The sequence below is a fragment of the Salvelinus fontinalis genome, chromosome 8 (assembly GCF_029448725.1).
Source record: "Salvelinus fontinalis isolate EN_2023a chromosome 8, ASM2944872v1, whole genome shotgun sequence".
In the NCBI taxonomy this organism is placed as follows: domain Eukaryota; kingdom Metazoa; phylum Chordata; class Actinopteri; order Salmoniformes; family Salmonidae; genus Salvelinus; species Salvelinus fontinalis.
The window spans coordinates 4,289,217-4,305,519 of record NC_074672.1 but is presented as its reverse complement, the minus strand read 5'-3'; the positions used below and the strand labels follow the sequence as shown (position 1 = coordinate 4,305,519).

At 40.2% G+C, this 16,303-nt stretch overlaps 1 protein-coding gene across 1 annotated transcript; it reads right to left on the bottom strand.

Moving 5' to 3' along the window:
• Positions 1-10,768: 10,768 nt before the first annotated feature.
• gall (galanin-like) lies at positions 10,769-13,318 on the bottom strand. Its single transcript, XM_055930780.1, has 6 exons — positions 13,151-13,318; positions 12,139-12,219; positions 11,870-11,924; positions 11,316-11,411; positions 11,093-11,158; positions 10,769-10,947 (listed from the first exon to the last, which is right to left on the bottom strand). Exons 2-6 carry the CDS (start codon positions 12,217-12,219, stop codon positions 10,892-10,894), a joined length of 354 nt encoding a protein of 117 aa, XP_055786755.1. The 5' UTR covers positions 13,151-13,318; the 3' UTR covers positions 10,769-10,891.
• Positions 13,319-16,303: the final 2,985 nt, after the last annotated feature.

Below are 16,303 nucleotides of genomic sequence, written 5' to 3'. Positions count from 1 at the left end.
AATTGGCGTACTTAGGCACTCTTAATAGCCTACACTCTCTGTTTTCATGGTTAGAATGTGTTTTATATAATACTCTCTTTCTCCCTTCCTTTCTCTCAGCATCGGGTTGAAACTCCGTTCGAAGCGAGCTCCTCAGCGCGGGTGTCAACTTGGCACTTGTCAACTTCACAACCTGGCCAACACATTGTACCAGATGGGCAAGACCAGTGGAAAAGATGAGTCTAAAAAAGCCCACGATGCCCATGGTTATGGGAGATAGTGCCTAGAGAGAAAGGAAACGATTATGGACTATTAATGGTCGAGAGTTTGGAGCATATTCAACGTTATTATTACGTTCTACCAAAGTTATTATCTCACCAATTGACTGTCCTTCCCCGATGGAGCTGGTACTCATACATTCGTTAAAGTGATGCTTCGTTTAAAAATCAAAGTTTGTCAGTCCAATGTCAAGAAGAGTCCGTGTTCAGCTATTTGCCTCAATCCAAAATGAATGGGAGTTAAAGAGGCGATCTTTCTCATTGATTTGTGATTGAGGCATGGCTGGATTTACATGGCAGATGGCGTAGGGAATAGACTTATCTCAACAAGACTACTTTTGAGGTTTGAAAATATTTGACAAACTTTCATTTTGAGGTGAACTATCCATTTAACAGTGCTCTGCACCCAGGAGCTGAATGAGATTATTGTGAAAGAATGACAAATATAATACAATGTTTTGTACAAAGGGAGATGCTTCTATAGGCTATTTAAATGTATTGTAAAATAAGAAATTATTTTGGTTGTGGTTTGACTTTCCCTTATTACAGTAAATGTTATAAAATATCTGCTCAATATACTGTTTGTCAATTCCTGCACGGGTATTGTTTGTCTACAGTCTAAACTTGTTATTCATAGGTTGCATTGCTCTTCCGCTTTTTCCTCCGGTCATTGGTCACGTTCCACTGCTTAGACGTTGCCAGATCTTACAACGCCCGGACACGTTTGGTCCTCCGATAGACCTTTAAGAGTCTACCGTAGTCCAAAACGTGTACCCACAGCATTATTATAGAATATTGGACCGTTGGCTTTCATACTTTTCAAATTCTCAGCGCAGCACAAGCAATTGCTCCAACTGTCAACACATTCAAATGAATATGATGCGTTGGATGGGAATTGTGGGGATGCGAGTGTTCGGGCCGTGAGTCTCCCACGGCTGGTGGTCTCAGAGCCGCTTTGCTATGTCGTAATGGGACGCCGGACTGTCGCGTCTCAGCGTCTGTGGACTATGATTTAGGCCTTAAGCAGTGGACGAGACCATTCTTCTGCAAGGTGTCAGGCTACTTTTTTCTTCTCGCCTTTCATGATTCTAAACCCCACCATCACCAGGGGCCTCATTTATAAATGTTGCGTTAGTACAAAATATACCGTAAAACATATGTGTGCCAGTTTTGACGCAGAAGTTGGAATTTATAAAAACGGAACACGACGTGAGAATGTGAGAATGTGCTTATTTTCATGCAAATTTTACCCCATGTGTACACTGTAAACCCCTACTCCATTTGATCTCAAATACTTCTAGTAAGTTGAGCTCAAACTCAATGAAAAGTAATTATTACTATTGATAACTTTTTTCCACGCATGCTCTACTGCAGGTAGATTTATTGGGATTGTTTTTATATCTGTGTTTTTGCATGTACATTGAGTGAGTAATTGATTGTTATACTACACAAAGATAAATAACATGTATTTTTTCTAATCCAATCATTTAGTTAGATTTTCTGCACCCCTTACTGATATGTGACCGACCACCTGGATTCGGTCCTATGTAACAAAATTTGAAATTGTGTTTTTTTACATTTGATAAAAGTAGAGGCTCGGAGCTATAAAAATGATATATCATACACTACAGTTGAGGAACAATGGGAAAGTAATTCTGCATTTTAAGTTAATAAACGTGTAACCCCACTTTTGAGAAAATGTCCCTTCAATGTTTTGGTACACCTACTGGAGAGCTCTACTTTGTCTGCACCCATTCAGCATCGTTCACACCCTCTTAAGCATTAGCCCCACCCATCTCTTTAAGCATAATGTCACTTGCAGGTAGGGTTGCAAAATTCTTTCACATTTTCCAGAAATTATTTTTTGGAAGATTCCTGGAAATCCTTCAACCAGCATTTACTACTTGCAGGCCTAATGTGGCCTGCAAACCATGAGTTTCAGGCCACTGTATTAGGGTAAAGCTAGGCTCCCCAAAAAGGTCTTATGATACAGTATATGAAACGTATTGTCATAAAGAGTTGAATTATAATGATAACATTCGCATAGGATGAAAGGACCAACGCAGGAGATGAGAAGCAGGTACAGGGAGTGAAGGATTAATAACTGACGGACATGAACCAGAACAGGAACAGAGTCTGGACACGAACACATAACAACAATTCATGCGGAATCTGGGAACACCACCGAGGAACAGACAGATATACAGGGGCAATCAACCACGTGAACGAGTCCAGGTGAGTCCAATGAGAGCTACTGCGCGTAATGATGATGACAGGTGCGTGTAAAGGTAGCGGAGAGGGAGCAGGCGGGACATAGGAACTCACTTGGTGAATGCCACAGGACTGGAAATGAACAAATTCAACAACCATGTTTATGTCACTAACAAATACAGTCATGGGTGGGAACTCTACAATTCACTCAAAGTCAAGGCTCACTGAGAAATGATATTGGAGGCATGGTTTAGTGGGGGCATTACTCAATGTTGAAGCTGATTCAACTAAAATCTGGACCCCCTACAGTGTCACAGTGACTCTATCAGTTTGAGTAATGACTACAAAATCAACAACTGTACTCAGATATAGGAAAATTCCACCCCAAAACTATATTTTGGTGTTTGTTTCCTCAGTCCATTGTTAGATAGTGCAAAAATGTTTTACATGTCAGCAATCAAGTTGTATATCTTTCAAAATACAGAAATACAGCGCGGCTCTGTTGCATCCTGCAGTGTGTGAGACGTTTGGTGTGGCGTTCTTTTATGTTTTTAATTTGTACACTTAGTTTACAAACAATCTGCCAACCATGGATTCACAGTGGTGGGGTGTTGGACTGATCTTGCTGATCGTGTACATACCCGCTACAAACGGACTAAATTCTGAAAACGCTGCTGGCAGCGGGATCCAATACAGCAGAGAGTTCTTACTACAATGCAACTCAAACACAAGCACGATGGATATCCCAAAGGACCATCTAATCCCTGATTGTCTGTGAGTGGACTACAAACCCAATGCAAACATGGAAAACGCGGGGGAATCAGACAAAGACTTAAAAAATTAAACAACTAAATATACTTACCCACCACCTTGCTGATTAATGCCAGGTCACTGAGGGGGAAAGCGGATGAGCTGTCAGCGAATCTGCGCTTCCTACACGAGTATCGGGAGGCCTGTTTGCTGGCATTTACTGAGACTTGGCTGGATGACAGAGTCCCGGACAGAGAAGTGGAGCCGGCCGGCTTCACTCTTCACTCACAATCCAGCCCTATATTCTGGCACAGAGACTCATTCGGGACTACTCCTTAGATGGGGGACTGGTTTTGTGGCTGTTGGACTTCCTGAGCCAATTCTCACAGCGAATAGGTCCCCACGTGTCGGACATACGCAATATCAACACAAGCTCTCCTCAGGGATGTGTTTTGTCCCCACTCCGGTACATCTTGTACACTAATAGTTGTACTAGTTTCCTTCCTGACAGACACCTCGTTAAGTTCGCTGATGACACTGCCTTGACTTCAGGAAGTGTACAACACCTACCTCTGCAACATCTATCAGAGGTCAGAACATAGAGACTGTAGAGGAATACAACTACCTGCGTGTCCTCTTGAACAATAAGCTTCAGTGGAGTAAATGTACAGACCTGATCTACAAAAAGAGCCAACAGAGACTGTACTTTCTCAAAAAGCTGGAATCTTTTAATGTTACTTGTACTATACTGACTCTGTTTTACAAATCTTTCATTGAGAGTATTTATATTTTTTGTATTGTTTGTTGGTTTGGCAATGCCACTGTCAACCAGAGAAATATGCTGAGAAGGATTATCACCACAGCAAGCAAGGTACTTGGAGTCAAATAGACAGACGCAGGTATAGGGCACCCCTCAGCAGGAAGAACAGAACTAGACAACCATTTGTGCCAGGTGTGATATCCCTCCTAAATAGCTCGGGGTAAAGTTCCTTTCGACCCAGTAAGGCCAGCAGTCTAGTCTTTTTTTATCGGTATGTAACTGTAATGAAAGTTGTATTGTCAATTTTGTTTTGTTATTTAAACGCCACTTCAAACATGTACATGACACTGCAACAAAATGTCCCCACGGGGACAATAAAGTCAGTAATGATGCATTTTGCATCATATGATTCAAAACGCATCATACTGGCTCTATTTCTGTTTTCCTCAAACGTTTTGAGTAACATTGGGTTTTAGTGAGTTTCTAGCGGTTGAACTATTACATTGCAAGTAGCCTATGTAGCCTAGTTTTTGGTGCAAATGGTGGATGTGAAGACACGCTTATTCATAACAAAAAAACATACGAACAAAACGCAGTAAGTTGATTTCACTGTCATGTTCACTAAACTATTCCTGGACAATCCTAGCTTTGTGGCATGGGGGGCATTATCCTGCTGAATAAAATATATCTGCAGATTGATACACTGCTGCCATGAAGGGGAGGCACCTGATTGTAAATGATGTTCAAATATCCCGTGGCACTCAAATGTGGCTCCGCTTATATCAAGGGGCCCAATGTGTGCCATGAAAACACACCACACGCCATCACACCACCACCAGCCTGCAATGTTGACACACGGATGGATGCATGTACTCGTGATTTTCTTCATACCGTAGTCCTCTCATCACCGTGAAACAGCAGAAACTGTGATTCATCAGACATGTTTTTCTAAATCTCCAGTGTCCAGTGTTTTTGTTCCTTAGACAACTGCAACCACAGTTTCTTGTTTTCTTGCTGAAAGAAGTGGAACTCTGTAAGGCTGCCACACCACATTCGTGTCAACGTACGACGAGTTGAGAATTATTTTATGGGTCGTTGGGCACCAATGTTATACTGGACTGTCAGTAGTTGACTAACTGTAGCCCGTCTGCTGCTCTGCACAATTTGTGTCAGCCTCCTTTGTCCTCTTTCATCAATGACCCGTTTTTGACCAATGACTGACCTTCATGTCTTAAAGTAATGATGGACTGTCATTTTTCTTGGCTTATTTGAGCTGTTCTTGGTCTTTTACCAAATAGGGCTATCTTCAGTATACCCCCCTACCTTGTCTGTAGCGGCAGCCTTCCCTCTCTTCACGAGAAGAGAGGGTGTAACAGGGATCAGACCAACACGCTGCGTAGCCAGTGCTCAACATGTTTAATAAAAGGATAAACAGTGAACACTTAACACGATACAAAATAACAAATGTGGCAAACCGATACAGCCCTATCTGGTGCAGAGAAAACACAAAGACAGGAAACAACCACCCACAAACCCCAACACAAAACAAGCCACCTATATATGATTCCCAATCAGAGACAACACAAAACATCTGCCTCTGATTGAGAACCATATTAGGCCAAACATAGAAACAGACAAACTAGACACACAACATAGAATGCCCACCCAGCTCACGTCCTGACCAACACTAAAACAAGCAAAACATACAAGAACTATGGTCAGAACGTGACATTGTCACAACACAACTGATTGGCTCAAACACATGAAGAAGGAAATAAATTCCACAAATGAACTTTTAAGAAGGCACATATGTTACTTGAAATGCATTCCAGATGACTACCTCATCAAGCTGGTTGAGAGAATGCCAAGAGTTTGCAAAGCTGTCCTACATGATTCCATATGTGTTATTTCATATGTTGATGTCTTCAATTTTTTTGTAGAAAATAGTACAAATAAAGAAAAACCCTTGAATGAGTAAGTGTCCTTAAACCTTTGACCGGTAGTGTACATATGGGATGAGTAATGCAAGATATGTAAACATTATTAAACGCTCTTTGTTATTTATCTATTAAACATACTACTCTCCATCTTAAATTTTATCGTTTAGATATTAGAGTACCTTAGGATTTTTAGAAACATTGTTTGACTTGTTTGGACGAACTTTACCGGTAACTTTTTAGATTTGTTTGTATGTATGTTCAACGAGTGGATTACTGAGATCATTGGCGCCAACTAAACTGACTTTTTTGGATATAAAGAAGGACTTTATCGAACAAAACGACCATTCATTGTGTAGCTGGTACCCTTGGGATTGTAAACAGAGGAATATCTTCAAAGGTAAGTATTTTATTTAATCGCTATTTGTGATTTTGTGACGCCTGTGCTGGTTGAAAATGTATTTTGATGTGGGGCACTGTCCTCAGATAATCGCATGGTATGCTTTCGCCATGAAGCCTTTTTGAAATCTGACAACGCGGTTGGATTAACAAGAAGTTAAGCTTTAAAATGATGTATGACACTTGTATTTGTTTGGGCTGCAGGGGCAGTATTGAGTAGCCAGATAAAAGGTGCCCATTTCAAACGGCCTCGTACTCAATTCTTGCTCGTACAATATGCATATTATTATTACTATTGGATAGAAAACACTCTCTAGTTTCTAAAACCGTTTGAATTATATCTGTGAGTCAAACAGAACTCATTTGGCACAAACTTCCTGACCAGGAAGTGGAAAATCTGAAATCGAGGCTCTGTTCTACTTCCTGCCTATAAATGGGCATGATACGTATTAGTATACATGCACTTCATAGACCTTCCCCTGGATGTCAAGAGGCGGTGAGAGAAGAAATTTAGTGTTTATCTTGGTCTGAAGTGGAATACAAGCTCTTTGTATGACGTGTCTCCCATTTCCGGTTTTCTGGAGAGCGTGAGGTGGTACCTGGATTTGCCTTCTGTTTAGCTGCCGTTATAGGCGACTACTATCTCCGGCTTTGATTTTATTTGATACATGTGACCATATCATCGTAAAGTATGTTTTTTCAATATAGTTTAATCAGATTATTGAAATTTTTTCGGGAGGTTTGCCGTGTTCCGTTCTCTGACTTTGTTGACGATGGAGAGATTCGTGCCACTTGGCTAGTGTGCTTGCTAAATCGAGAGGGAAAGTGGCCGTTCTAAATCCAAACAACGATTGTTCCCGACAAAGGACCCCTTGTCCAACATTCTGATGAAAGATCAGCAAGAGGAAGAAACATTTTATGATGCTATTTCATATATCTGTCGTACATGTGAATTAGTCGTCGGCGCCCAACGTTTGCGTACTCTAGCTATACCGAAGCTGGATGTCGTAATGAAGTTATTTTTTAGAATTCTAACACTGCGATTTCATTAAGAACTAATGGATCTATCATTTCCTATACAACATGTATTTTTTAGTTATGTTTATGAATAGCTATTTGGTCAGAATATGTGTGTCAGAAAAAGTGTCAGAAAAATATCCGGACGTTGTGGGAAATAGTAGCTACGTTAGCTCAATGTGTAACCACTGATTTCAGCTCTAAATATGCACATTTTCGAACAAAACATAAGTGTATGTATAACCTGATGTTATAGGACTGTCATCTGATGAAGAATATCAAGGTTAGTCAAAAATTATATATCTTTTACTGGTTTGTCACGATCGCTAACTTTTACTGCTGGGGAAGGGCTTGTGTTTCTGGCTATTGTGGTAAGCTAATATAACGCTATATTGTGTTTTCGCTGTAAAACACTTAATAAATCGGAAATATTGGCTGGAATCACAAGATGCCTGTCTTTCATTTGCTGTACACTATGTATTTTTCAGAAATGTTTTATGATGAGTAATTAGGTATTTGACGTTGGTGTCTATAATTATTCTGGCTGCTTTCGGTGCAATTTCTGATTGTAGCTGCAATGTAAACTATGATTTATACCTGAAATATGCAAATTTTTCGAACAAAACATAGATTTACTGAATAACATGTTATAAGACTGTCATCTGATGAAGTTGTTTGTTGGTTAGTTTGGTTGGTTCTTGGTTAGTTAGGTTGGCTTTGTGCATGCTACCTGTGCTGTGAAAAATGTCTGTCCTTTTTTGTATTTGGTGGTGAGCTAACATAAATATACGTGGTGTTTTCGCTGTAAAACATTTTAAAAATCGGACATGTTGGCTGGATTCACAAGATGTGTACCTTTCATATGCTGTATTGGACTTGTTAATGTGTGAAAGTTAAATATTTAAAAAATATATATTTTGAATTTCGCGCCCTGCACTTGAGCTGGCTGTTGTCATAAGTGTACCGATGCCGGGCTGCAGCCATAAGAAGTTAATGAATGTTTAATATTACGATTTTTGTATTTTGAATTTCGCACTCTGCAATTTCACCGGATGTTGCCATAGGTCTCCCGCTAGCGGTTCATGCGCCCAAACAGGTTTTAAAGTGGCCAATGATTTCAAGTCTGTATGAAGGCAGCAGCCTCTCTGTATTCGTGATGGCTGTTTAACAGTCTGATGGCCTTGAGATAGAAGCTGTTATTCAGTCTCTCGTCCCAGCTTTAATGCACCTGTATTGACCTTGCCTTCTGGATGCAGCCCGACAGGATGCTCTCGGGCTGCAGCACCGCCTGGTACGGCAACTGCACCGCCCACAACCGCAAGGCTCTCCAGAGTGTGGTGCGGTTTTCACAACGCATCCCCGGGGGCAAACTACCTGCCCTCCAGGACACCTACAGCACCCGATGTCACAGGAAGGCCATAAAGATCATCAAGGACAACAACCTTCCTGAGCCACTGCCTGTTCACCCCGCTACCATCCGGAAGGCGAAGTCAGTACAGGTGCTAATAGGCTAGCGTATCCATTTATGTAGCAAGCTAAAAATACAGAGTCTAATGTTAGCGAGATAGCTGCTTCGAGGACGTCATGTTTTTCCGCGGCTATACACAGCTAGAGATGCAGGTGTTATTTGGTTGGCTAGCAAGAACTTGAACAACTGTTATCCAGTTAGCATAACTCTAGCATTCGCAAATTCCCTCTGGTTATCTTCTATGATTTCAGAGCACTCTCGTCTGAGTGTGCCAGATGGTAGAATAACTGATTAATTTATGAACGCGCAACACCCACTGAATATGACCGGTGTCAGTAAATATATGTTTTTTTTAAAAGTTATAGTTAGTCACAAACACTCTAGGTAACATGTAAACAGCCTAGCTAACCAGCTCTTCTAGGGCAAGTAAAATGGTCATTGTGAGGTGTTCTCTCATTTGTTTCTGGCTAGACAATTTTATCCAGTTAGCTTGGGTGTTTGGTTGCAGTCAAGCTCAGATGGACGAGTAGGCTAATATTCCCCATCATTTATCAGTGCAATTTTGATGGCCAACTAACTGAAAATGTTTGAGAGGGTTTGTCTAATGTTCCTTTGTTAGATTTGATCTCATCTTGCTCTGCCTGGCATTAGTTGTTGATCTTGTTGTTGTTGATGGGGGTCACCTTGGGGTCATGATAGGGGCTGCACCAAATGATTGATGTATTATAATAATTGATTATGTTTATGTTGTATTATTAGAAGGGGAAGGGCTAAAACTACATGTATAGTGTCCTGGACCATAGATTAGCAATATATGCATTATAAGTTTTAATACTGTTCCACAGTTCTTTTCTAGTCTCTGCCTCTTATAGAAACGGTCTGAGAGATGTGTGAGTTATTGCCGTCAAAACAGGGTGTCTGTGAGAAAGCACCTCAAGGCTAAAAGAGATTCATTGATGCAGACCCCTGCAGGGGAGTAAATAGATAAGAAACAGGTCAGACATACCACAAAATTACTGCTGAGACTTTAGAAAACACTGGACTACTGTTTCCTCCTGCAAGTTTGTATATGCATGAGCTTGGTCTCATGAGTAGAAGGTGTTGACATAGGCAGTTACACCACTAGGGGTCGACTGCAAGTATATTAAAGAAACTTACTCTGAAACATACGTGCTGTGTTTCCGTTGTCAACTTCTGCCTGCAATTGCATTAATAAAGGTTTGATTGATTTACTTAACGAAGATATTGTCTGATTGCTGATTTCACCAATAAGCCAATGATTGACAAGGAACAAGGAACCTACCCCAACAATGTGCTAACTGAGGGACAGAGAGACTACCCTGTCATGGTTGTTTGATCAATAGGACTGTAAAGTTCCAAAATGTAAGAGGACTCCCATGGTATTGACACATTTGCAGAAATCCATGCAGGTGTATTTTGTGGCTTTTGGCAAACGTGTTCTAATGATATAAAGTCACGCTGTTGCAACTGCCTGTAAACACACAGTCCAGTTCAAAGTGAATGATGGTAGGCCTGTGTGGCAAATGGCTTGTTTTCATTAAGGCCTCTGTTTGGCTATGGTGCAACAGGTTGTGTCGACTCTGGTCCTGGACAAGACATCATTTTTTATTCGGTTTTATGTACTGCAGTGTCTATTAATTGTCCAAACAAACACCTGCTTTCCCACTCTATATTGCTATAGAAATGCCTTAGTATACATAATTCACAAATGCCTTAGTATACATAATTCCCAAACATTCTAAGAATTTATGAAAATGTGAAAATCACCATATTGAAGTGCTCAAAGTGTAATATTCTTCCTGGGGGTATATGAACACATTTTGTTAAGATTTCATGTTGCTAAAATGTTGTCAGCTGTCAGGATATTTTTTTGCCAACCAAGGCCTAGTCTTCTAAGAGTCCTTAAAAAGGCAAAAACATAGAGAAAAATTATATAAATACAAATGTATAGTAGAAAGTATGTTTATTTACATTGTTTTGTCATGCCATTGAAAAAGCAGTTGAGTACCATAGAAACAGGTGGAGGTGGAAAATAATGTTTTGACAATAGGAGAGGAGTACTGATTTCTTATTATGACTTCGTGTCTGCAAGATAATGGGTGCTCACATCCTCCATCTCTCCAATCTCTACAGGAGAAAAGGTGACATTGACATTACTGATTATTGATGGAAAAATTCATCAGAGAAGCTACCCAATTTATAAACACACATTCAAGCCATAGACACTCTTTGAATGTACAACACCCAATTATTCAACAAGGAGAGAGTTCACCTTTCAGACGTAAGTAAGTAATGAAGTCCAGAAAGGCTTGGACGTAGGCGTCATCGATGACAGACTCTAGAACATGAAATTTCAATGTAAAAAAAAACACAACAGCAACATCGAATAGTAGCCCCTGTTTGTCGAAGTGGTAATATTAATAAATGAATCTAATAGGAAATATTGTACGTGTGAGCTGTAGGTTTACAAACACTTGGAAACGTGGGAGACTCACCGTATTCACTGTTTCGGAATGGTTTCACATCATCTTCCCAAACACTCCTTTTGCCCAGTCGGGGTCTATGTCTCACAGTCAGCGTTCGTTGTGCATCTGAGTAAGGAGAAGGACAGACATGGTCTGACTGGTTCAAACAGGTTTTCCTCTGCCCCGTTTCCATGGACCTGTTTGAACGTTCTCCTAGATATTATCCTGCACAACCATTAGCTCCACAGGAGAAGGGTTAGCCATCCCTTTGTGAATATATTGTTTCTATATTCAGTCACAAGGTAACAAGACAGAAGGACATACACACATCCTCTTCAACATACACGAACATACATCACTCACATATAACACCCACAAAGCCTATCAACATATTAATTGATCTACCATTATCCCACCCCACTATTCTTGCCCATCACTGATCTACAGAATAGTTTTCGTATTAATCATTAGCATAGGTGGGTAAAAGGTTTGACCTGTGCTAATGCTTAATATGATGAAACGATACTGTAGATCGGTGTGTTACGTTCTAAAATGTACTTGGAGTACAGATGAGGGTAACTCACATGGCCCAAGGAGGTATCCTGCACTATTCAGTGTCCAACCTCTCTTTTCTGAACCCTAATAAAAAATGAATTAACACAATGACGGAATATCAACAACTTTCTGAATGTTGATTGGAGTTAAAATCTTTCAATCAATGAAATATCTTTAAGCAAACAAGCAACATCCGTAATCTACATAAAATTATTTTAAATTGTGAAATTAAGGTTTTCACTCATGATCATTTTTATTTGAAACAAATGTAGGTGGAAAAATAGAGATTTGCTCTTACCATTAATGCCATTCCACTGGATTCAGACAGTTGTCCAAAGAGGACAAGAAATGCACACAGAATAGTATTACGTCTTTGCATCTGTTGATAGAAAACACATCACATATTCTGTGGTTGTTAAGCAGACGCGTATCTAATGTGACCATATCTGAATTAGTTTAAATCTGGGCAGACTACATAACATCTGACCAAATTACGCAAGATTTTAGCTCAGAGTTTCCGAGATTAGTTTTAATACAATAATCCTGCACACAGGTATATGCTCCCTGGTCAAAAAGTCCATTGTGGGACAAAACATTGTTCTAATAAATAAAGTCACTTGGGAACATACATCAGGATATGCAGGTTCATTCTCTCTGTGAATTTTTTGCTCAACACAGTACCTGCCAAATATACTTTGAATGCTTCGAATGTGACCTTAAGTGTTTAACAAAACAACAATTTTCAATGACAAAATGTGTATTATTCATATGGTATTGGATATCAGCAACCTAAACATCTTAGCACATAAAAAATGTGTAAACTGTTGAGATATCCGCCAATAATTCACAGACACGGACATAATCAACAAACTGAATCCAAAAGACACAGGATAAAGACAGCTGACATCACATTTATATTAACCCTAGAATCATTTCAGCATGATAAATGATATATGTAATTGTGTGAACTTTGTCCAGATTTGTGTTTGAGAATAGCAACCAAGTACTGGAGTTGGATATTGCTCATACCTACAAAATACAAAACAAAATGTTACATTTGTCCTAAATGGACAGAGATGAAACATTCATATAGCCTTACACTAAAATCCATCCAATTATGTCAGAGAGTAAACAAATGTGCTTCGTCACATGTTGTAACACTACTCATAATGACGAAGACATTGGACCACAAATGAATGAGTGACAATTGAAGACAAAGTACAAAATGGCAGAATAACCCTGGAAATTACTAAAGCAATCCTTGGATAAACAGCACATGTATAAACACATTTTCATCCAAAATAACATACCTTTTTGTTGAAATTAATTTGGCCAGTTCTCAGAAGAAACGACAAATACACCCGACAGCTCTCCCTACTAGACTTCTACGGTGACGATCAATAAGGTATGTCAACACCCATGAGAGCGTCGGTCTCACTTTAATTTTCGAGTGTGTGACCGATGGCGTGCTCGTCTAATGTCCCCCTGAGTAATGCCTTTTTTTGCATAATGAAACATTATTAATTGGAATTGGTGCTGCTGTTACTGAAACCGATAATGAGAGGACATGTGCAAAGTGATGAGGAAAAATGTACTCAAATGATATTTCACAGAGATCTCACTTTTAGGTCACATGCAAATTCACTCAATGAAATGATCATGGCCACATCAATTTGGTAAACTATATCCAAATTAAAGGTAGTCAGTAAGATGAGGCCATCATCAAAAATAGTTCATTTTTTGACATCAACATCCATATAACACATTTTATTTTGCCTTTATTTGCCTTTCCTTGTGCCAAACGATGGCAAAGTTTGTCAGAAAGCAGAATCAACGGCTAAATTTGAGGTAAGATACAGTTTTGCCAACATCAAAAACAAAGCTTTTGTTTGTGATTGTGTATATGGGGGTGGTATATGGCCAATATACCACGGCTAAGGGCTGTTCTTAGGTAAAACGCAACGCGGCTATATACCACAAACCCCTGAGGTGCCTTATTGATATTATAAACTGGTTATCAACGTAATTAGAACAATAAAAATACATGTTTTGTCATACACGTGGTATACGGTCTGATATACCACAGCTTTCAGCCAATCAGCATTCAGGGCTCGAACCACCCGGTTTATAATAATGTATATACTGCCACACCCAGAATTACTGACTCTTACTTTCCTAACATTTTGGAATATTCTTTGAAATCTCTGGAAGCTGCTGTCAGATCATCCAGAACCCTTGTTGAGAAGTAAAATTCACAGAACGTAGGAATAGACGACTGGGTCACAGAAGCGGATTTTCTGCCAGAATGTTTTGATGTCACAGACACCTGACGACACCACATTCTAAGGACATCTGCAAGATGTTCCTAGACAAAGTATGGATTCCAAGATATTCATGGCAGCAATGGACTTAGGTGATGTGAAATCAATGAACACGAGGGTTTAATACCGGTAACCGGTATCCAAAGATCTCGCGACCAAGCTTGTTCCTTTTACGGGTGCCATGGACCAGTACTATACCATTTCTAATGCAAAAATACAAAATATGCACGTCTGATAGCTCCCTGAAACGGACATATCAACTTTGGCTTCATTCATTCATTCGACCAGCTAACAGCCTACCTTATTTACTCAACATAAAGTCCCCATTAGAAAACATCACTTACTTGCATGGCTTCTGGGTGATTCCAGAGTTATGGACATTAAATTTGCATACAAAATCACAACTTTAATGTCTCAATGAATGGGCAAACAAAATATACAGTGCATTTGGAAAATATGCAGACCTCTTGACCAGATAATGACGAAGCGAAAACAGGTTTTTAGCAAACTTATTACAAATAAAAAACAGACATACCTTATTTACATAAGTATTCAGACCCTTTGCTATGATTGGACATGATTTGAAAAGGCACACACCTGTCTATATTAGGTCAAATCAAATGTTATTTGTCATATGCGCCGAATACAACAGCGGTAGACCTTACAGTGAAATGCTTACTTACAAGCCCTTAACCAACAATGCAGTTTTAAGAAAATACAAAAAAAGTAAGAGATAAGAATAACAAATAATTAAAGAGCAGCAGTAAATAACAATAGCGGGGCTATATACAGGGGGTACCGGTCCAGAGTCAATGTGCGGGGGCACCGGTGTTGAGGTAATTGAGGTAATTTGTACATGTAGGTAGAGTTAATAAAGTAACTATACATAGATAATAACAGAGTAGCAGCAGCATAGAAAACGGGGGAGCAAAAAGTCTGGGTAGCCATTTGATTAGATGTTCAGGAGTCTTATGGCTTGGGGGTAGAAGCTGTTTAGAAGCCTCTTGGACCTAGAAGTGGCGCTCCGGTACCGTGCGGTAGCAGAAAGAACAGCGCCTGGTACACCGCCTGGTATAGAAGTAAAGAAGTCCAGGATGGCAGGAAGCTTGGCCCTGCTGATGTACTGGGCCAAACACACTACCCTCTGTAGTGCCTTGCAGTCAGAGGCCGAGCAGTTGCCATACCAGGCAGTGATGCAACCCGTCAGGATGCTCTTGATGGTGCAGCTGTAAAACCTTTTGAGAATCTGAGGACCTATGCCAAATGTTTCAATCTCCTGAGGGGGAATAGGTTTTGTCGTGCCCTCATCACGTCTGTCTTGGTGTGCTTGAACCATGTTAGTTTGTTGGTGATGTGGATGCCAAGGAACTTGAGGCTCTCAAACTGCACCACTACAGCCCCATCGATGAGAATGGGGATGTACTCGGTCCTCCTTTTTCTGTCATCCACAATCATCTCCTTTGTCTTGGTCACATTGGGGGAGAGGTTGTTGTCCTTGCACCACACGGTCAGGTCTCTGACTTCCTCCCAATAAGCTGTCTTGTTGTTGATCAGGCCTACCACAGTTGTGTTATCGGCAAACTTAATGATGGTGTTGGAGTCATGCCTGGCCGTGCAGTCATGGGTGAACAGGTAGTGCAGGAGGGGACTGAGCATGCACCCCTGAGGGGCCCTCGTGTTGAGGATCAAGGTGGCGGATGTGTTGGTACTGTCACGATGCGCCCTTTTAGGGCATAGCCCCTCCCTCCCTCCCACACACCACAGGTTTATGACGGTCATAAATGCCAAAAACTCTTTACCCCACTCGGCCAAAATTTAGCTTGAGAATCCCTTTGTTACCACAGAGAAAAACTTTGCAGTACGGTAACCTTAAAAGGTTGAATAATGTAACAATATTTGTTTGTTTCATTTGGTGATCTCATGAAGGACAGGAAACACACATTACTGTGTCTTTGGTTGTGTACACTTCTCAGTAATGTGGTTTGTATCTGAATGTTGTATAAAATATATGATAACATATTAAACTATTTGTGAGAAGATGTAATGTGATGTTGGAATTCTAAACGAGATAATTTTCATTTAAGGTTTTAACTAGTCAGTGGCAACGCTCCCGTGAGCACAAACATTATACCCAAACGTCAT

Coding starts and splice junctions, on each gene's coding strand:
- gall (XM_055930780.1), bottom strand. CDS start 12,219: ATGCAAAGACGTAATACTATTCTGTGTGCATTTCTTGTCCTCTTTGGA. Junction 11,925..12,138: donor CCAGTGGAATGGCATTAATG/GTAAGAGCAAAT, acceptor ATTTTTTATTAG/GGTTCAGAAAAGAGAGGTTG. Junction 11,412..11,869: donor AGGATACCTCCTTGGGCCAT/GTGAGTTACCCT, acceptor CTCCTTACTCAG/ATGCACAACGAACGCTGACT.